Source organism: Amblyomma maculatum, chromosome 4 (assembly GCF_055883805.1).
Source record: "Amblyomma maculatum isolate TAMU_Amacu chromosome 4, ASM5588380v1, whole genome shotgun sequence".
Lineage (NCBI taxonomy): Eukaryota > Metazoa > Arthropoda > Arachnida > Ixodida > Ixodidae > Amblyomma > Amblyomma maculatum.
Window position 1 is genome coordinate 40,581,390 of NC_139347.1, and position 22,105 is coordinate 40,603,494.

A 22,105-nucleotide genomic window follows, 5' to 3' on the forward strand; every position below is an offset into this window, starting at 1 on the left:
TGACACAGCAAAGACAATAGAATACATGCTGAAGAAAATGAATATAGGATAGTCACTTCCTTTTCAGTGAAACAAAAATGATTTTAGCGCCTGTTCGACGTTAGGAGAGTTAAAAATAGATTCAGGGAGTGCGTTCCAATCTGCTATTGTTTGAGAAAAGAAACTGTGCTTAAATGCGTTTGTTTTACAAAAATAGGCTGTAAGGTGTGCTCCCTACTATGGCGGGTCGTTCGAGCAATGGAGTGCCTGAGGAGTAAAGGGGGAGAAATGCCAAGCTTACCTGCGATAATTTTGTGAAGAAAAGAAATACGGTTTAGTTTTCTGCGCGTACAAAGCAACGGAATGTTATTGTCTTTCATGAGCTGTGTTGGGGGAGTCAGACCTCCTATGTTTATGAAAGATGAAACATACCGCCTTCCTCTGGATGAGCTCTAGTTGAGAGATATCTTCCTTGGTGTGCGGGTCCCAAATTTCAAAAGCATATTCAAGTTTGGACCTGACAAATGTTTTGTGAGCCAAAAGCTTAATATTGCTAGGAGTATGTTTTAATTTACACCTCAAAAACAAGGCTTTGAGAAAGCGGCTGAACAGATCTCAGAAATATGAGCGCCCCAGGTTAATTGGTTGTTAAAAGTTCTTATCTGAAAATTCATGTCACCTGGGTTTGTTTTATCGAGATCATACTGATATTTTTGTGCCAATTTCAGGAATTTTGTCAGTGAAATATTTTTTTTTTCAACAAATTATACATACCTTCTTTGTTTTTTTAGCCATTAAATAATAGCTCTTTTAGCTGTACTATAATGTACTGCAAAGAAAAAATTTGTCATTTGTGGGTAGATAATTCTTTTCAACACATCACCCCAAGACTGTGCATAACGTATCATACACACATTCTGTCAAGTATCGGCCCAATTTGCTTAATTTGAATCAACTTGGTAAGCCTGCCAGGAAAGTGCACATTCCCGTTTAGTGTGTAACTTTTGATTCGACTATGCTTTTTGTCACTAATGTATGGAACATTCATTCATAGTGCATATGAATCAGGCTGATGCTTACTCTCTTCTCTAAATGGTGTTGGAAGTCAAGTATAATACATGGGAGCATTTCTAGTCAGGTGTGAACTGAAGAAGCTTTCCTGCTCTCTTGGATTACCCAGTTTCTGTTGGCAGTGAAGGTTATATTTAATAAACAGTAGCAAGTAGCGACTTGCTGCAGAATACTTGCTGCCTCAACCAGGTGCGGCCGCTTCAATTCTGTGATGCTCTTCTAAGTACTGAGCTTTAGCAGGTAATAAGCTTTAGCAGGTGTTTGTTAGCCTTTTGTACAGAGTGGGCAATCAGTCACTTGTTTGCAAAAGCCACTGCCAAGTGCTTTTGTTTTTAACTCGCACAGAAAAAGAAGGATGCCAAGAAAGAAACCGAAGCGCCTGCTGCGCCCAGCAAAGAAACCACGCCAGCACCTGCCGACAGTGAGGAACCTGCTGGTGCTCCTGCGGAAGGTGCTGAAGGTCAGTACTGCAATTGGGACACAGCATGGAGTGCTAAAAGATAAAAAGCTGTGGCTTTAAAAGTAGTTTTTAAAGAGGTCCCTAGGATCCTTTGCTTTAATGTTGAATGTACCCCTGTACCTTTTTTCTTTTTTTTTTAGGCTGGATGAATCTTGCCAGTTTGGCTAGGGTACATTTGTTTAACACTTTATTTAACAAAAGCCTGCATGTAGGAAAAATTACGAGCTGTCCTCAGTTTTTCTACCTCCAGGTTTAACTTTTTTGACATGAAGTGGCAGAATAGTGGTGCTTATTATTGCATGCAGGCCCAAGTGTAATTAACATTTTTGGTGCTCTTTAAAATCAGGTGCTGATGAAGAAGGAGGGGAAGGTAAAAAGAAGAAAAAGAAAAAAGATGAAGATGACAAGAAGAAAGTGAAAAAGCCTGGTTCCAAGCAGGTTAGTGGGTCGGTAATCTGTGACATAAACTGATCGGTCATTATGCTTTCAGCTTCTTGAGAGCAGCCATGGATGCATAAACTCTACATCTATCAATTCACTCTTGTGCTCTTATTTCTAGAAGATTTATTTGCCCATTTTTTTTATTGAAGTCTTTCAAACGTCGCTAGATGTTTAGAGTAGCAGAACAGAAGTCATTTTTACATAATTCTAATGCTTTCATCCCTCTCATTAAGCTTCAGAAAAAAGTGACATTTTTATAGGCTCAGAAGAAAATGGTGTTTTTTTTTTTTCAGGTGTTTTTTTGTTCCAGCAGTGTCGTGTCTTTTATGTCACTGTTCCTGTTCCAGTGCACTTGGTTATTGCATGTAGCATTCTGCTGTCTGCTTTGGACAACTGTGCTGCTTTGGGAAATTGTCATACCATTTTTTTTTTTTTTTTGTTTTGTTTTTCTCAGATTGCAGCAATCCAAGAACACCTCAGGAAGCTCAAGGAGGAAGAGGAACGAAGGAAGCAAGAGGAAGAGGAAAGGATAAAAGCTGAGGAAGAAGCTGAGAGGTTACGAGAGGAGAAGGTGAGGTTCCAGTTAGCTTCTGAGTTAAGTAGTGAGTATAGGCGTCATATCTTGTGGCCATTTTTCAGTTTGAAAGCATTGAAGTGCAGAACATTCATGAGCATCATTGGTTTCTTTAGACGTCTTTGGCGTATCCAGCTGCAATGTTGGTTTTGTCTGCTTCAGCATCAAAGTGCCACTGCAGTGTAAAGAATTCACAATGTTTGCTCAGCAGCTTCTTGTTTTGAATTATGTTGAAGATGATGCAGTGGCAACAAGTTGGGATAGAGCATAATTTGCTTTGTTAAGCATCATAGAGTGTACGCTTGAAATTAAATTTGACGTGAGCCCATCTTGGTGGCCATTCCATCTCTCCATCGTCATAAAAATAACTTCATACAGGAACTGAATTACCACTCTGTTTGCCTTTTCATCAGTGTTTTATCTTTTCAATGTGCATGTAAATATATCACCCAACGGTGATAAGATCTGCTGCCAAGTGAGTGAAAGTACTTCTTTATCAGCTAGAGTGGCTCTTAGGCCTGAAGAGGAAATGGGGAGGGAATTGGGGAATTTCTCACTGCGTGAAGCGCAATGAGACTCTTGCAAAAGCTAGGAGTTAAATTGGGAGTCCATCCTCCTCCAGGCAGCAGAATTTAAACCTTGTGCTACTGCATCGGAGCCCCTCTTGAGGTGGTATCTCCTTCAGCTGGCCCTTGCCCGGCACTGCCAGATCAGTCTTTGGTGTGGTGAGCCTCTCGGTGATACAACAGTCTTGGCAGTAGGGTGCCAGTGTGGGTTTACACATCGATCCAGGTACAGGTCTGGTGTGTGGGGATTGTCGGTAAAAGGGGCATGGCCATCTTTTGGGGCCTGCGCTGTTGACATTGCTCAAGCACGTCAGCGGTAAACCTGAGTGGAGGCAGTGTAGCAGCAGGTGTCCTCCCTCCTCTAGGTGTGACCGCTAGTTGTGGGACAAAAAAAAAGAAAGCAATTAAAAAGGAACAGACAGGGCACTTGGTGCAACGCGAGTTAGGTACTAGTCAGCAAGACTGTCAGGCGAATTCAGATCAACAGACATCTCTTAGAAACTTCAGGGGGATGTGTAGCTGTTAGTGCTTAGCGAAGCTTTATGCTGACATGTGTGCTGATGACGCAGCTGAAGCAAGAGCAGGAGCGCAAGGAGCGTAAGAAGCAAAAGGAGAAGGAGCGCCGTGAACGAGCCAAGGCAGAGGGTCGGCTGCTCACCAAGGCCCAGAAGACTGCGCGTGCACGCATGGAGGCCACCCTGAAAGCCCTCAAGGAGCAGGGCATTGAGGTGCCTCAGATCGGCGAGAAGAAAGAGAAGACCACGCGCGCCATGGATCGCCGCCGGAACCAGCGGAAGAAGCCCGAAGAGGAGGAGAAGAAAGGTTAGTGCACCCTGTAATTCGTGCACTTGTTCCTGCGGAACCTTTTTGGTTAAGAGTTAGTCTTTACAATAACACTTCAGCATGACAGTGCTTATATAAGACTGAAAGCCACCAAGTTTAGATGCATCAATGGTTGCTGTTTTCTTTTATTTTCTTTAGAACATGTGGTACAAAGAAACTTTCAAGAGATTATCTATTTTTATACCATAGCAGGCAGTGCAAGAGAGAAGCCAGTGAGTGAAACAGGAACTGAGGATATGTCGAATAGTGCACAACAATCTTAATTTTGAGTTTAATAATTTGTGAACCTGGATAAAATGGGCCAGTAGCATGGCCCGGGCCAATACCCGTCTGAGGCTTTGGAGTCAAACGCACATTAATTTGGATACAGCTAGGCTCGCACTGTTTATTTTGATATTTTGATTGGCTCCCGTTTGATCACCCTGTTGAAGCATGACTGGTGCAGTAAGGTATCGACCAAATAGACGTCAAAACTGATTTACTTCATGCATTGTTGCCATTGTTGCTTGTGAACCTCTGACACGCATGCGACAACAGGCATGATGATGATAGAAGGGCACTGTTGCTGAATGATAGTCTGGCTGCATAGTTTAGGCCTTGCTTCTCTATGCAAACCCACAGCGATTCCAGTTATCTGCTGATCAGTTATCTTGAGCCGAGCTTAGTTGAGCACTATTTTGAATGCTGATTGGCACACCACTGGTCATTTTTCATCTTAGGGCCTCGCTCCTTGGATACTTCCTAAGCCTGCGTGCTGTGTGCCTGCTCGCACAAGCGTACGCTGAAACCGGCCTACGCATGCGCCAGACATGACGTGAGGCCAAACGTGAGCGCGGCACAGACATATGTTCCAGATATGACAGATGTGACATGATAGATGTTGGCGTCGGTGACTGCGCTCACGCGCACGCCTCGGAAGCGAGGTGTGGTTTGTTCCTCATGTCAGGCATCGAAAATACGCATTTGCACCTTGAGTGCTGGAGCGCTGCTACTCTCATTCAGGAGTGGGTTCATTTCTTCTTGGCTCACTGTCCCAGGAGATCCCTTTAAACCTTTAAAGAAATGGTAAAGCAGTACACAGTAACTACACTGTGAAAAAAGACAGGACAGCATGAGGAGGTTGATACCACATTGGACAAGGTGTGGTGAGACTGACCAGCTTTCTATTTCTTACATCTACCTCGCTTTAGTTTCATTTTTTCACTTCACTTTTCTATTTTTTACATCATTCCTACCCTGTGCTGCAATCTTTTTCAGCTGATGAGAGCGTTCCCCAAGTGCAGCTGGAGATCCTGGGACCAGATAGCAAAGCAGCTAATGAGCCAGAGAAGGAGACATCGCCCGTGGAGGCACCAGCAGAGGAGGAGGAGGAGGATGTGAAGGATGCTTGGGATGAAACATCGTCTGAAGAGGAAGATGATGAAGAGGTGCTTGAAGCAAAGGTCAAGGGTGACTTCAAGGTCCAAGTCAAAACAGAAGCTCCCAAGAAGCCAGAACCAACAAAGAAAGCTCAGCCAGCCAAGAAAAAGCAGCAACAGTCATCGTCATCAGAGTCAGATGATGATTCCGAGTCTGACGAGTCTTCGGAGGATGAAAGCAGTGATAGTGAAGATGACAAGTCTCATTCAAAGGAAAAAGTGATAGCTAGGTTACAGGTAAGCACATCTCTAGTCGGTTCAAGTGTTACTTGTGAAGTACAATGCTACTTGGGGGTCATGATAACTGCAATAAAGGTACATTTATATTGTGACTATGAAAGGGCTTGTGTCAGTGGTGTTCTTGATGTTGATATTCATTCCAGAAATAGATATAAACATGCTGTCATGTTTTAAAAATTTAGTTATTTGACAAACACTCAGTGAAGCCTCTTTCAGGTTTAAAAATCAACATTTTAGTATAAAGATAGTAGTAGACTGCCCCCAAACGTCATAGGGGTTTGTGCAAGAAGATTATTTAGCATGCCACTAATGTAGTGTCGATTACTGTTTCACACTGTGTCAAAGATTTCATTACAGTCTTTGATGCACATTTTAAAAATGGAATGCACCAAACATATGAAAAGATTTCAGGCATTTAGTGTTGCTTCCAGTTCAGGTACAAGAGAAACTAGAAAGCAACTCTAGTCAAGTGTTTACTTGATTGATATTAATGTCAATCTTGAATACTCATTAATGTTTGCGCTCGTGGCAACATGTTTCGGTTTCTGAAATTTTAAATGAAATCCTGATTTGCATAATTTATGCAGTCTGAACGAGTTCTGTTAAAATTATGTCAAACCATGTTTTGCCTTATGGCTGCTTTCCTTAAATGTGCTTTCCCGCTGCACGCAGATGAATGGAGGTCCTGTTTGTAAACTAATAACTGCTGTAAATTAGTGCTCGAAAGGTTTTTACAGCTGAAGCTGCATTTTAGCCCTAATGGCTGAAGCTAGGGCTTAATTGGTAGATGAAGTGTAGGAGGTAACCTTCAGCATGAAAGTTGCGAATTCACATTGAGCACTATCCATCACCAATGCTGTTGAAATTGCAGCTGGCAGCTGCAACATTGATAGCTTTGGCAGTTAGAGTACATGCAAGTTTTGGCAGATGGGCCTGGAATTGTCGTGCAAACGAAATTGGTCATGGAGAAAAATTATGAGAAACTAAACAAGGAAGATATGTGAGCTGGCAACCATCTTTTTTATGAAACACTGCTTTTGTAGCTTGTTGTTGAAGTTTCTGTGAACAAGATATTAGATATCCCGTCGCAGGATGTGGACGAATGAATCGCTGTCATGTAATTCCCTTATTGTGGTCATGTTATAAGAAAAATGTTATAAGAAAAATTGATTTTCGTTTGATTTTCAGAAACAAAGGGAAGAAGCTGAGAAGAAACGTTCTGTGGACAACCTTCGGTCGCCAGTTATTTGTGTCCTGGGGCATGTCGACACTGGCAAAACAAAAATTTTGGACACGGTGGGTCATTTAGTTTGCTCTTTATGCTTTTATGTGTGCTGCAGTAGACTCGCAGTAATTTAAAACTCTGATAATTTGAACTTTTGGTTAACCAGAACATACTTCAAAATTTTGGTTGGCTGGCTGGCTATATTTTAAATTCATTTTAAATCAATTTTATTGGTAAGTTAGTTTCAATTAAATAAAAGTTAGGGTGTGCGAATATTTACATTTTCGAATACGAAACGAATGTGAATAAGGGGGAAAATGCCTTCAAATATCTGGTCAGCGGGAAAAAAAATGAAAATGAGAAAATACCTTTGTTCATCTTGTTTGTTTCAGAATTCGCATGGTATCTGGAAGTAACAATAAACTAGAGCTGCAAAAAAGTTATATTTAAAAATTCGGTGTAAATATTATACGGGATTTCGTGTATCAGTGCTTTGTACAAGAAGGACCTGCATGAAACCTGGTGGAGCTTTTGTATTGCTGCTCAATACAGTAAATTCTCGTTAATTCGGTCTTCAAGGGACCAGAAAAAACGCCCGAAATAACCGAAAGCTCAAGTTATCGAATGGTCCTGAAAATACTGCCGAAAACTATTTGCATCAGTAATTGTATCAGACGAGTACCTGCACGATACTGTAAAAACCTGCGTAAAGTGAATTTTTTTTCTTTATTTTATAATTTCTGATTTCTGCCTTGTATTATATGCGGATCCGAACAAATCTCAGTCTAAATTCACTGTTCCCGTCTGGCTATTCATCAGCGCTATAGGCATCAGGCTTCCAGCGAGAGGAAGTGCCATCTTGCGGGGGCATTGGTCGGCTGTTTCGACGGTTTTGATTTCCCCCCACGCCGACGCCACATCCCTTGTGACCATGGCATGACTACGGTGCTCATGACGCACATGCGACATGAAGCAGGCCAATCGCGCCTCGTACTATGTAGAAATGGCAAAAGCAGCACTCGGCATTTTGCGCTGCTCTTTTACGGGCCTCTCCAGCTAAGCTGGCCACACCCTACAGTCGAATCACTGACGCTTAACTAGGGTCGTGCTTTCCTGTAAGCAGCTTTGATGGTTCTCACTATATCTTCTAGGCCAAGAACAACACCTTAACAGAGGACTTTTTTTGTGGGAGGTGAAACTAATATGTAATATTAGATACCATAAGATTTCTTTGAAGATGAGAGATAGTTGTGTACAAAGCAGTAGAGTGAGTCTTACAGGCTTGTAGATTGTAAAGGTGTGCAGGTATTGAAATTTTTGACCACTGATATCAATCAATCAATCAATCAATCAATCAATCAATCAATCAATCAATCAATCAATCAATCAATGTATTTATGATATGAAGAAAAACATGCCTTCGACTATTGAATGCCTGTTAAACATGAAAAAAATGAATTCATTTAAAGATAAATGGCGAGCATGGCTGTTCCTACCTCTAAATATGGTAGAATTTCTATAAAAACCTCATATGCTCACGTGCCACTGTGGGTGCTAAAGATTCTTCAGCTGCAACTGCACCTGGTGGCACTAAGTTCTGGCCGTGCGTTGCCGACACCATGATTGCTAGTTGTGCAGTACACGTCGCCAAGCAGTGTGTGGTTCGCATGCCATGGATGCGCAGTTCACTTGTGCTATATGCACTCGGAGTATAGCGAGATGTGGCTGCACGACCTTAAATAAATCCTATTGGCCTTAAACGGGTCTACATGAATGCATGTTCGTTGCTCCTGCATACGAATTTAATTCGTATGGGATGGTACAAAAATTCTGACAATACGAATTTTTTTTTTGCTGCTCGTTGAGATTCATATCATTGAGATCCGGCTGTTCATTATGGCTTTACTGTGATTGGTGCGAAACATGACGATGCATCCTCAGATTTAATTCAAACTGAGTAACAAGTGTTTTCAATTCATTTTCAAATTTTTAGAATATTTGAACTTTCATCTATCTCAGGGTTTCACCATAGGCTTACTCATGGCTTTGTGGCTTTGGTGTGTGGCATGCTAAAAAAGGTAGCTCTTTTATTTTCTCTGTTTTTGCAGATTCGGCATACGCATGTTCAAGACAGTGAAGCTGGTGGCATCACTCAGCAGATAGGTGCCACGATGGTTCCACTTGATGCTATCAAGGAGCAGTGCAAAATGGTCAAAGAGGTATGCCTTGTAGTGTGCTGCTCTTTAATTGCATTGTGATTGGCTGATGTATTGGCAGCGGTCTTTTCCATGCTTCTTCACTGAAGCAATTTGTAGACTCTTGTGAACGGGGCTGTCTTGAAATCAAAACTAGATTCTGAGAGGATGCCATCTATCCTTAGATAAATGCATGTGTGTTTAGCTGAGTTTTGGGACTGCTTCAAGATATATTGTGAAATAGTTCATTCAAAAATATTTTTTCTTGCTTTTCAGTTCTCAAACAAGCCTTTGAATATCCCTGGTCTCCTCATTATTGACACGCCTGGTCACGAGTCATTCAGGTGATTACTATGTGTTCTATATTTACACAATTTTATTAGTACTGCTGTCCTTACCGTGCACCGTTTCGGTGCCCTCACATGGCCAGTTTGGCAAACAGGCCCACTGAAGGCCTTGTGTGTGGTGCATTTTTGATCTCCTTTGAGAATAAGCATGTTGGAGAGGTGATGGATGACAAGAAACCTGACGCAATACTCTCTGCAGGGTTCAGCATGTTGTTTAATGTAATGGTGTCAATGAATACAAGTTTTGATGTAGGCTTACGAAGCCACAGTACTTTTTCGTGGAATTTGCAAAGGAATGTTCTGGATTTCTAATGCAGAAAAGTAAATCAGAACACAACAGTCTTTGTCAAAAATTTTGAGCTCAAGAAGTTTGCTCTTGAGCCACATTGCATGGCTCGTAATTCATCCCTAGTATTGTAAACCTGAAGATAAGAACGCTTTTGGCTTTATCACCTCCAGTGGGTATGACTTGCACAAATGCTGCAGGAGTCGCACTGTTACAAGTCGGCTTCTTGGGCTCCTACCTTCGAATGAGCAGGCCCACTTAGAACTTCTGCTGTCCTCTAATGGTTCAAGCGAGAAAAGCTTTTGGACAATTGGACAAGTAGTCCTGTGTGTTCTGCTTTCGTCTTGTGTTTAGAGTGTTCTTGATTCTGAACGGAGTCAAGTTTTCAGCAGCTGCAAGCCACATGAAACTGGGCAGTGCATGTGTAACATTGTGAGTGTGGCGGCCTTTCTAGCAACCTGCGTTCCCGTGGGTCATCGCTGTGCGACATGGCCATCCTGGTGGTGGACCTCATGCACGGGCTGGAGCCGCAGACGATTGAGTCACTCAACATGCTGCGCTCCCGCAAGACACCCTTTGTTGTGGCACTGAACAAGGTGGATCGACTCTACGACTGGAAGGGAAACCGCAATAAGGACATCACGGATGTGTTGAAGGCCCAGTCGCGAAACACCCGCCTCGAGTTCGAGGAGCGTACTCGCGAGGTCATTCTCCAGTTCGCCGAGCAGGTGCGTTGTGCATAGGCTGCTGCCAGCTGGAATATATGTGGTCAACATAAGTGGCTTCTTTGCATTCACAGCCACGTATGTTGATGTGGGCATGCTAGTGCTGTTTGCTTGCTTTGTGCCATGTTTCATCTCATTTCGTGCTCCACAGTGCAGTTGCTAACAGTTTGCCATTGAGCTTAGCTTTTCCAGAGCAGAGCAACTGCTAGCATGTGTAAAGCATGCAAATGCCTCTCGTGATCATAAGTGAAAGCAAAGAAATCACTTTCACTGCGTTGCGATCATTCTCATTTTTACTATAAAGAATAAAATGCCACTCACCGTGGCTCCTGTAATTTATTTTCATAGGTGGTATATGGGCATTACTACCAGAAACATTTCTTAAAGGTCTTAGATTTATTATTCATTTTATTTTCTATGCTTTATGGTTGTAAGAGGCTGAGCAAGTGCAGGGCATAGCTAGCAGAAAATAACCTAAAAAATGGGCTAACAAACTGAGGTGTGTGGACATGCGCTTGAATTGTCACAAAGTGGCCAAGTTGCGTAGCTGCTGCCGAACTTTGTGTCGCCTTTGCTATTTCTATTCCTCCCTTTTTTCCATTTCTCAGGGCCTCAATGCTGCCCTCTTCCACGAGAACAAAGACCAGAAGACCTTCGTCTCATTGGTGCCAACCTCTGCCCTCAGTGGCGATGGCATGGGCAACCTCATCAGTCTCATTGTGGATCTGACACAGACCATGATGGCCAAACGCATTGCCTTCTCCGAGGAACTGCAGGCCACCGTGTTGGAGGTTTGTGCACCATTATGACACTTGTCATTTTTGCTTACTTTTTTTCTCCCTCTTCCCTGCTAAGCCTTTATCATCTGTAGGGTAAGCCAGGGGGGAGACAGAAGAATTCAGACAAACCGAGACAAAAGCTTTTTTCTATGGGGAATGCATTCACGCAGATCTCTTTATGGCTGACTGTATGTTCATGGTCACTCATCTGCAGCTCACTACAGACAGTGCGCACAGTGCGGTTGGTAATTGCAATGTCGACGATGTGCGTGCCTCATGATTTGGATAGTTTGGTCATGGCTCGTATGTTCATATTGTAATGCTGTTGACATCTCCACGTAACAAACACAACGTTAATTAGACCAAAGAACGGCACACACCAGCCAGACAGCACCTCAACTCACACCCGCTTCTTCTTCGTCCTCCTACCCCGAGCTGCTCCTCCTCATAATCATCCATCTGATCTGTAACAATATTATCTGTACAAAACTTTGCACATCACGCACAATGCACTCTGGTCAAAAAATTTTATGAATCATCCTGGAAATCGTATCAATCAGTGTTTGTATCCTTGAGATTCTACTGCATTCTACATACATTGTACATTGGGAATAGATTTTGGAAATGTCCTAACATTACGACAGATAATGGCATTATCTGGCAGCTTGTTTGCGAAGCTTAGTGCCGAAGTTGCTGGTGCAAAAAGCTTGGAGCAAAGGAAGTTTGTGCCATGTGCTAATGCTGGTATGCAGCATGTAAGAACATATTAGTCGTGCTGCTTATATTGTCAATGTATGTACATTGAAAGGAGAAAAAGTGCAAAATGAAGAAAAAGCAGATTAGGTAATTGGAACCTGTGCCAAAAAAGTACCTAGTTAAGCTTCTTTTTATTTTTCATACACTTGAAAGCTAATGCACAATATTTCAGCAGGTGCTTCTGGTGGAATCAAATGAGGTATCTTTGATTGTGTGAAATTAAAAAAACTGTCTGCCCCTTTTTTTTTTTTTGCATTGCAGAATAAATTGCCAACATTCATTTTCACTTTACAAAAAAAATTTGTCGAAGCAGAATGGTGCTCTGGAATGGTTTATTGACGGGAGAAATTAATTGTGTGAAATCTGCCATTTGTTGATGGAGATTAGAATGGTGTTTGTTGCAGCAACTTTACTTTTCAAGTGCATACATGTAGCCTGCATAGATATTGCTTTGAGGTACAGTACTGCTAAACTGTCTGCAGGTGAAAGCCATCCCTGGCCTGGGCACTACGATCGATGTGATTTTGGTGAATGGCACCCTTCGCGAGGGTGACACCATGGTCCTTGCTGGGCACGAGGGTCCGTTCACAACGCCCATACGATCACTGCTGATGCCACAGCCACTGAAAGAGCTGCGAGTGAAAAACCCTTACCAGGAATACAAGGAGGTGAAAGGCGCCCAGGGAGTGAAGATTGCAGCCAAGGACCTGGACAAGGCCATCGCAGGACTGCAGGTCTTGGTTGCCCACCATCCGGACGAGATCGAAGTGTTGAAGGTATGGTGTTGGTGGCTTGCTCCTGTGTGAAGTCTTCAGCGAATTCTGCCGATGCCTCCTCCGCCATTTTCATGCGTTTAGCAGCAATCACCTAGGCACGTGGGAGAGGCCTTCGCCCTGCAGTGGCAGGGTGCGCACAGGTGCTTGAAAACCTTGAATACCATTGAATTACGGAAGTCTGTTTTCAAGGCCCTTAAAAACCTTGAATTTATGACTGGTCCTTGAAGATTCTTGAATTCCTTGAATACTAAATTTGAACTGGTGTTTTTCGTCATGAAAACGTTTTTGTTGCTAAACTTTTATTCTTGACTGAGTTCTGAATGAATTGCGGGGAAGGAAACGTATCGATTTTTAGCCTATTTAGCGCATTCTCGTTAGGCGGCTGGCAACACCGCAGTGGGCGCACGGCTTTTTTTTTTTTTTGGCCAGATTATTCAGCTCAGACTGTGATGCTGTGATCGCCCGTTCCAAAGGGTGCGGCCCCATCGCCATCGCCATTGCGTCGTCCCATCGCTATCGCATCGCCATCACTCACCGAGCCCAACGCTTTTAGATAGGTTTACCGAGCCGTGCGGCCGTGTCTACGCTGGCGTTGCCCTAGTGCTTGCATTTTTGGAATGAGCGTGGCTTCTGCCTGTCAGCGCACATGATATTTTCATATGTGACACAATGCCCGGAAAGAGCAAGTTTCAGGCTACGTGGCTCCATCATGACAAATACAAGCAGTGGATTGCGCCTGATACAACGAGTCCGCATCGGGCTAAGTGCAAGCTTTGTGGTAAAACTGCGGATGTGACTGCCATGGGTGAATCCGCTTTAAAAAGTCGCATGAAAAGCGGCAAGCATATTGGCGCAATGAAGGTAGCGCAAGGGAGCGTGTTGAAAAGGTACCTGACGCCGGTCGCGGTAGAGCAGTCTACCAGCGCGTGTTCCTCGCAGTCGCCAAGCCTAAACGATGCTTGCAAAGCGCACGAGCTTGTCACTGACGCTGAAATTCTTTGGACTCTGAAAGTTGTGACATCCCACTTTTCGTACCGGTCGTCATCCCAAGCAGGGGAGCTATTTCAGCACATGTTTCCGAACAGTGAAGTGGCAAAGGCGTTTTCTTGTGGTGAGAAGAAATGCGCCTATATGACGTGTCACGGTCTCAGGCCTTTCTTTCTTTCAGCATTGCAGCGAGAAATAGAACAGTGTGAATTCTGTGTTGTACTGTTTGACGAGTCGGCAAATGACTTTCTGCAAAGTAAGCAAATGGATGTGCACGTGAGGTGTTGGGACTCTGCTCACCAAGTGACGACCAGGTATTACACCTCCGTTTTTATGGGGCATTCCACAGCCGATGACATTCAGGAAAAGTTGCAAAGCGCCCTTGAGCCTTTGCCTCCTGCCAAGATTCTTCAGATATCGATGGATGGGCCCAATGTCAATCTGAAGTTCTTCAAAGGTCTTCAAGAGCACTTGCAACAAAACCACCAAGTTCTGTGTGTGGACTTAGGCACTTGTGGGCTACACACAGTGCACAATGCTATAGGGCTGGAGTTTCAGCGACTAAATGGGGACTTGACTGCTTGTTGTCTAGTCTGAGTGCAATTTTTGAAGGTGCTCCAGCACGGAGACAGGACTTTTCGGCAGTTACAGGCCAAGATACCTTTCCTCTTAAGTTTGTCGCCCACCGGTGGGGGGAGAATGTTCCTGTAATTGAGAGAGCGTTGCTGTTGTGATGTGACATGAAAAAGTACATTGAGGCTGCTAGAAAAAAAGAAGTCAACCTGCCAAAATGTGCATCGTTCAATAACTTGTGGGAGTTCTGCTGTGATGCTTTGCTGCCAGCAAAGTTGAATTTTGCCTTATGTGTGGCGATGGCACTGAACCCTTTTCTGGTAGAGTACCAGACAGACAAACCAATGGTTTTTTTCCTTGCAAGGGATTTAGAAACTGTTCTCAGAAAGCTGCTGACGAAGTTTTTGAAATGTTCGATCCTGTCTGCCAAAGGGATAGTGGGTCTGCTGAAGATCGACATTGATAATGCCGAGAACCATGTTCCACTTGAAAAGGTGGATATAGGCTACAAAGCAGAGCAAGTTCTCAAGAATTCTAAAGTGAGCTCAAAGGACGTGTTTCAATTCCGGATGGAATGTAAACAGTTTTTGATCAGTGCCACAAAGAAAGTTCTAGACAGAAGCCCCTTGAAGTTTGCATTTGTTAGGGGCCTTTCTTCACTAGACCCATGACAGATGTGCTCGAAGCCAGAGGAATGCCTTGCAGGTTTCAGAAAAGTGTTGGAAAAGTGTTTTATGAAGCTATATTTAACTTTTTTCTGTGCAATAGAAGCAAATCTGCGTAGTGATGTTTTTTTTCTTTGTGGAATAGATATTTCAGACGTTTTGACAGCACTGTTTGAAGATCTTTGACATGGAAAAAAAATTAAGCCCTCGAAGGGGGCCTTGAAAATCCTCCTATGGGGGCTTGAAATTCCTTGAATATCCTTGAATTTTTTTCTTTGCCACCTGTACGAACCCTGAGTGGGTATAATCAGGCTGATGATGATGATGATGACCTAGGCACGTGTGGTGTGGGGGGTTTTGCCAAACCTTGCATGAGAGCATGTGCAAACTTTGGTTTTGAAACTGGGTTGTGGAGGTTGTGGAGCGATACACTGTTAGGATGCAATAAATGCTAGTAAGGTGGTTAGTAGCAAGCTGTGAGCATGCATTGGTACAGCCTGTACTATCTTTCGACATGCACGTACATGTTCTGAAGTTCATTGTGTTCTTTATCATCGCTCTTTGTTTGCACTGAAGGTAGTTAAAAAGAGTGGCTTCAATATGATTCTTGTCTGACAAAAGCTTGGTTCTCGAGACCTTTATTGGTAGCAACCATAGGCCTGCTGATCAGCTGGCTGTAGACGAGCTCAAGTACATATTGATTTGAGCTGATAATCATTAGCTCTATCAGTTGTGCTTGTATGATAAATCTTGGTTTATCTGCATTGTTCCATTTGTATGCCAACGGGGGGCATACAGTACAGCCAAGCCTCTATATAATGAAGTCGTGTATTTGGCACGAAAATTTGTTCGTTATATTCATAAGTACAGTTGAATCCCGCTATAACGAAATTCACGGTGCACGAAAAAAAATTCGTTCTCGCGGAACTTCGTTATCGCAAAAATTTGACGTGAAACGCAGAAAGAATTGCCCAAGCAGCAGCAAAGGCGTTTAATGCCAAAAATCTGTAAGCTTGGTTTGCTTACGCTTCACGGCGAGCAACGCCGTCACGCGATTTTTGCACTCGGTCAGCAAACCCATTGCAACATCGTCGTCTCGGACAGCAACGAAATTCCTGATGACATCAAAAGCGTCTATCACCTGTACGGCGGTTGCCGCAGCCGGCGCTTCCTGTACGTCGTCGTCTTCTTCATCGGAAAAGTCCTTATCATTCCGGGCAGCTTTTATGATCTGCTCATCACTCACATCTTCGTGAACAACAACACAAGCGTCAGCGCCGATGTATTCGTCGAGCTCGAGATTAGGCGGCACGGTTCCTATTTCTCCCAGCGTTTTCCAGGCGGCCGCGATCCCCGGAGCCGGTGACGCCTCTTCGTCGTCGTCTGTAACGCCTGGTGTTAGGCCAGCAGAGTGTACGGGTCGACCTTCGGCAAATCCGGCGTGCCTGAAACAGTTCACAATTACTGAGCGCCCCAGTGTGCTCCAGGCAGCAGACATAATCTGCAGTGCCACGTGCAAGTCCACCTTCGTGTCTCGGCCGGTTTCAGTGTTAAAAAGCAGCCGCTGAATTAACCTCCCGCGGTAAGCGCGCTTCAGGCTAAGAATCACGCCCTGATCGAGAGGCTGTAAGACAGACGTGCAATTGGGAGGGAAAAACCTCAGCTCCGTGTTAGTGAGCTTGACTTCGTCGGAGTGATGCGCTGAACAATTGTCCAAAAGCAAGCAAACTTTACGGCCCTGCCGCTTCATGTCGCTGTCGAATGCCATCATCCACTCGGTGAAAATAGCGCGGGTCATCCATGACTTGTTGTTCGCCTTGTACTGCACAGGTAGGCTACGAGTTCCCTTAAAACAGCGCGGCTTGGCACTTTTGCCTATGACTAACGGCGGACGCTTGTCCGAGCCATCCATGTTTGTGCAAAGCAGCACTGTGATGCGTTTTTTGCTGTGTTTGCCGCCGTGACAGCGCTGCCCCTTGAAGTCGAGCGTCCTAGCCGGCAACATCTCGTAGAATAGCCCGGTCTCGTCGGCGTTGTAAATGTCTGCAGGCGCGAAGTTGCTTAAAATTCCGGCCATGTTACTCGCCTTCCAAGCAGCTGCTCCGTCCACGTCTGCTGACATTGACTCGCCGCACAACACTTTTCCAACGATGTTATGGCGGGCCTTGAAACGGTTTAGCCAGCCAATGCTGGCTTTAAAATCATCAATGCCAAGTAGGCATGCATAGTTCAAGGCTTTCTGCTGGACGATGCTTCCGGACAGGGGGACGTTGCTGGCTCGTGCTTCCACAAACCACGCATGCACTGCTTTGTCCAACTCTTCATGGAGGGGCCGCGTCACCTTTTTGTGCTTCGAGGATGTGCCTGAAGCAAGTGCCATTCTCACGCTGTCCTTATTGCCTAGAATCGTTGACAGCGAACTTGCAGGAATTCCGAAGTCTTCAGCAATTGCCGCTTTCTTCCTTCCGCTTTCTGCTTGGGCGATTATTTGAGCTTTTTGCTCAAGGGAAAGAGTTTTGCGTTTTTTCACTTGCGTTGCCATCGTGTCCTGCGGATGAAAACTCGTCGTTGTCGAAGAGAAAGGCAGCGAGTGAACAACGCGACCACGACACAAAGCCAAAATGGCGGAACTGCAATCACGTGGTTTCATGCTTAATGTGGCTTTGGATTTGACTTGGACTTCTCGCCAATAAAACTAGTTTCGGTTTCGATTTTGAACGCGAAAATTTCGTTGAAGCGGAAACGCTCTGCAAAAATGGTTCGTTGTGCAGAGAAATTTAGGCCATTAATTCTTATAGGATACTCGCGGGGAATAAAAAATTATTCGTTGTCGCGGAAATTTCGTTGTGGCGGTATTCGTTGTGGCGGGATTCAACTTATAGGTGCACAGATTTCTGCAAACAAGTCTGCTAATATTAAAATCTGAGCAAAAGGTTATGCATTTTTATCCACGTTATAACAAAGCAAACATTTGCTTTGTTATAACGGGCTGTTAAATATAGAATTTTTTGTTTTGTTATATTGATAACTCCCATAGAAATAAAGCGTGGACCAACCGAACTTTGCTTTCATTTTGTTTTCGACAATATTTCGCTTTATCCATGTTTGTTATAACGAGGTTCGACTGTATTTTTTTTCTTTATTTCTTGTTTCTTCATACTCGCAAAAATACTTTTCCATCCAAAAGGAGTCACTTGGCACGTTTGCATGGCAGGTCAATTGCAAAAAGTCCCCTGTCATGTCAAGTTCTCTAATTAAATGCGTTTGCAGGGACTGTCATGGCATAGGTAGAGTGTCACTCACAAAAGAATGCACTCCGCTTGGAGTGCACTCACAGAGTACACTTTGATGGCCTAGTGTGTATAGCCTCACTAGCAACGACTCCATAGGCACGAAATGTATTAAGAAAGCACCCACGAATTTATTTTAGTTGTTGTGATGTTGTTTTTAAAAGCATCATTTTATTATACGAACAAGCCAACAAGAACTCTACCATACGCTGCTACATATCTTGTTTGCCATCAAAATTGTGGATAGGTTGGGGACTCGTCTTGGTTGGCTTTGGCTTTTCTTTTATTCCTAACATTTTTGTGTTGCTAAGGTATTAGGGTTCATTTTATTTGTCCTACTCTTCTAAACAATCAGTTTTGAGAAGTTACTGCTTTGACATCTTCATAAAAAATTCTCTTTTGCTATTTTTTTTACTACTGGTGACACTGCTTTCTCATTTAGCACCATGCAATTAAAAGTGTAGAAGTGTATATCCCATTTTCCATGCCACAGTTTCATGCTGCTGCGATGCTGCACTTATTAAGCAGGGGGTAAGGGTAAGTGCAATGGATGTGACGTAGGAGAGAAAATGTGAGGAGCTCACTGAAGTGTGTGGTGACATCAGTCACCCTTCATTCCCAAAGTGAGAAGTTTTACACTAGAAGAATGTGCTGAACTCCATTTTTTTTTTCTTTTACGATAAAATTTGCGAAATGCATGTTTTAAGTGGGACTGCCCCTTCTCAAAAGTACGGCCACAAATCGGTCCCTGTAGTTGTGAACTCAAAGGCTGCAAAGATGCTGCGCCAGATGCATGTCGTATGCGAGGCATTGCAAAGTAAATGTGTTTGTAGTTGTGTGAATTCTGCCTAGCATCTTTAATCTGTATCGAATACATCTTTAAGAATAGAACAAAATGCTCTTCCCGGAGATATCTTGTTAAAAAAAGTAAATAAATGCTTTACGTAAATATTTTCACAGCAACAGTATTTTTAAAGTAGTGCACTGTTCACAAAAAATGCGATAACTAAGTTGTTTATAGTATTTTTTTTTACCTGCCTTAATCATGTGTGCTGGATGCTTTCCCTGCCCATTTTGTGGATTGTAGACCACAATATGCATCTGCCTGTACTTTGCAGGAAGAAGTTGCTCGTGCTTTGAAGGAGGTGATGAGTGGCTTCAAGCTCTCTGAACGAGGCGTCTATGTCCAGGCATCAACACTAGGCTCTTTAGAGGCCCTCCTTGAGTTCCTTAGGGTTTCTAAAATTTCAGTGAGTTCATTTCACTAGTCCTTTGTTTATCTTACGTTTTGTTGCTTCTAACAGCATGCTTTCCTTCCTGCTCTTTTATTTTGCAGTATTCAGGCATCAGGATAGGCCCTGTTGTGAAGAAAGATGTCATGAAGGCTTCTATCATGTTGGAACATGATGCCCAGTAAGTTCAAGACTGCGTCATTTGCACTGTTCACAGGGGCATATTCTAGTGGTCATGTTAGAATTTCATGAAAGTAAGGTGTTCACAGCCGTGATCTGACTCCTTGTGTGAAAAAAACTTTCCACATTACTGCAAAACCTACTTAATTTGACCTCCATTAACTTGCGAATTTGAACGAATCATATTGTCACAGGACTCCCACCAAGTGCCCATGTAAGTGCGTGGTATCAGAAACTCGTTAATTCAGGCAGATGTTGGTTTAATTTGGCCGCGTTTCTGAAGTTGCAACTTGTTAAGGTACCTGCTCTACAAACTATCTTCCAAGCATTCACTTTCAGGCTTCAAGTTCTGTATCTCCATGACATTTGAAATGGCAGTAGAGTTGCCGATCAGCATGCTGCATAGTTTCGTTTTCAGGGATTTTCTGCCATCCTGTGGTGATGGCAGCTATTGGTCGCACATATCAGCCAGCCAGCTGAACCCGTAGCGATGTTGTTCAGGGCGACAATTACCCCATCAGTTCTTGAAATGGGAATTGAACCCACCCTTGGTTACCGAGGCACGCTATTTCTAGGCCATGAAGGCACATTTCTATGGCTTGGTTAAAGTGGGTCGTTATGTGCAGTCGCTGACCGTTTTTTTGGACTTCCGCATAATCGAATAGTGCAAAAAATCTATGAACTTGAAAAAAATCACTTTTCTGCAAAAAGATCAGCTTTACAAATCGTACACCTCGCTGCTGTCCATGTTTTTTTTACATGTTGATGATATGGAGTTACAGCTATAGTGCGATCTGATACTGTGATCGGCTTTCGCTCGCCGCCCACGCACACGTGCTAGTGTGACTCGATACAGCGGGCGCGGCCGCCAGTATGTGCTCGCTGACCGGTGCCGACGCACGCCTGTCGAAAACCATGCAACTTGTTCAAGACGGTCACTACATGCGCAGTGGTGCTCTGCAGAAGCGGATCGTGCTAAGCTGTAACCACTGTAACCCTTCTGTTAGAATATCTTGGCCAGTCACGTTTTTGTCGTGCCCATGCCACTTCACGACGTACTGTGACGCAACTGCTGGTCATGCTCATGCTGCAAACGAGTGCACACGCCGCGCGAAGCAATAGCACTTAGTTTCCATGGTTAAAGACGGCAGTTTCCGTGGTTAAAGACGGCAGCGAAGACAGGGAGATGGAACTAATGGAAAAAAAGCAAACGGAACGAGAACCTCCGTGAATGCATGCAACCAGCATGAATTGCATGTCTTACTCCAGTTACCACATGCCGTTATCTGCTGTCCTGTGCGACAGCACCGAGGACACGAGAGATTAAAAAGCGAGTTTCCTGTATGGCAACAGAACATGGGTCAACATGAATGCATTCCTGCAGCATAGCACGAATTAGATCACCAATCTTCTTTTTTTTTCTTAGACCAATTCACACTTTCCTCATTTTAGTCCGCCTCGCATTTCCGTTCTTCCAATGTGGCAAAACGCTGCGGTTGTCGCATGCCATTGCTGTTTGTGCAGTGAAATCTCATATGTGACGCCATATGTGACTGGAAGAACCTACAAAGGGCTTTGGCATTATAAAGCAGTCCTGTTTCCAATCCTTCCATAAGCTTGTACAAGTTAAAGCAATCGATGGAACTGCAAGAGAGCTTCACATTTGTGAGATTTCATCTCAAGAGGAGGTCACCATTGCTCAGGTTTCTGCTGAACACGTTTTTCACACAAACGGTCTTTGGCAGTGTTAAGGGGCCGTTCGAGAATTCAACATTTCGATAATTCGAATGTTTTTTGTACTCCTTCCAAATCCAAGTGCCCTTGTTTTAGTGTTATGTGAAATAAATTTTACTGACATGACACTATTTTTGGTCTCTTAAAAGCAATTCATTTCTATTATTGAGTAGGGAATTGCTGAGCACTGCTTCTTTATTAAGCATAGAAGGGAAATTTATCCTTACTTTACAATTACTTGCGCTGCAAACAGAACTACTTTGTTCCTCACTCTCTTGTCACGCCTGCAGGCACCTCTCTCTGTTGTTTTCGTCCTTTTTTGCTGAATGCACAAAATGCTTTCTGTGTGCAGGTATGCTGTGATCTTGGCCTTTGATGTGAAGATAGAACGCGACGCCCAAGAATTGGCCGACTCTCTAGGAGTGAAGATATTCCAGGCCGACATCATCTACCACTTGTTTGACAAGTTCACTGCCTACCGCGAGGAGCTGCGGCAAAAGAAGCGTGAAGAGTTCAAGTCGATAGCTGTGTTTCCCTGCAAATTGCGCATTCTGCCTCAGTTTGTGTTCAACTCCAGGGACCCTATTGTTGTTGGTGTCTCCGTGGAGGCTGGTATTGTCAAAGAAGGCACCCCATTGTGTGTTCCCTCCAAGGATGTGAGTGTTTTATTTTTCTGCCTCACTTGTCTCGAGGATATGTTTTTACACTTCTCTCCAAGAAGACTTTCTAGCGATGCACTGTTTATGATGGCATTATGTCAGTG

At 43.7% G+C, this 22,105-nt stretch overlaps 1 protein-coding gene across 1 annotated transcript in view; it reads left to right on the top strand.

The window, feature by feature from the left end:
* eIF5B (eukaryotic translation initiation factor 5B) overlaps positions 1–22,105 on the top strand; it is a 43,111-nt gene that overhangs the window by 14,026 nt on the left and 6,980 nt on the right. Inside the window, exons 6-19 of the mRNA XM_084601188.1 lie at positions 1,396–1,510; positions 1,857–1,948; positions 2,406–2,522; positions 3,661–3,913; positions 5,192–5,589; positions 6,781–6,888; positions 8,926–9,036; positions 9,289–9,356; positions 10,100–10,373; positions 10,979–11,161; positions 12,388–12,681; positions 19,315–19,446; positions 19,533–19,609; positions 21,695–21,998. Of these exons, the coding sequence (XP_084457314.1) occupies positions 1,396–1,510; positions 1,857–1,948; positions 2,406–2,522; positions 3,661–3,913; positions 5,192–5,589; positions 6,781–6,888; positions 8,926–9,036; positions 9,289–9,356; positions 10,100–10,373; positions 10,979–11,161; positions 12,388–12,681; positions 19,315–19,446; positions 19,533–19,609; positions 21,695–21,998 (2,526 nt within the window). The remainder of the gene's footprint in view (positions 1–1,395; positions 1,511–1,856; positions 1,949–2,405; positions 2,523–3,660; positions 3,914–5,191; positions 5,590–6,780; positions 6,889–8,925; positions 9,037–9,288; positions 9,357–10,099; positions 10,374–10,978; positions 11,162–12,387; positions 12,682–19,314; positions 19,447–19,532; positions 19,610–21,694; positions 21,999–22,105) is intronic.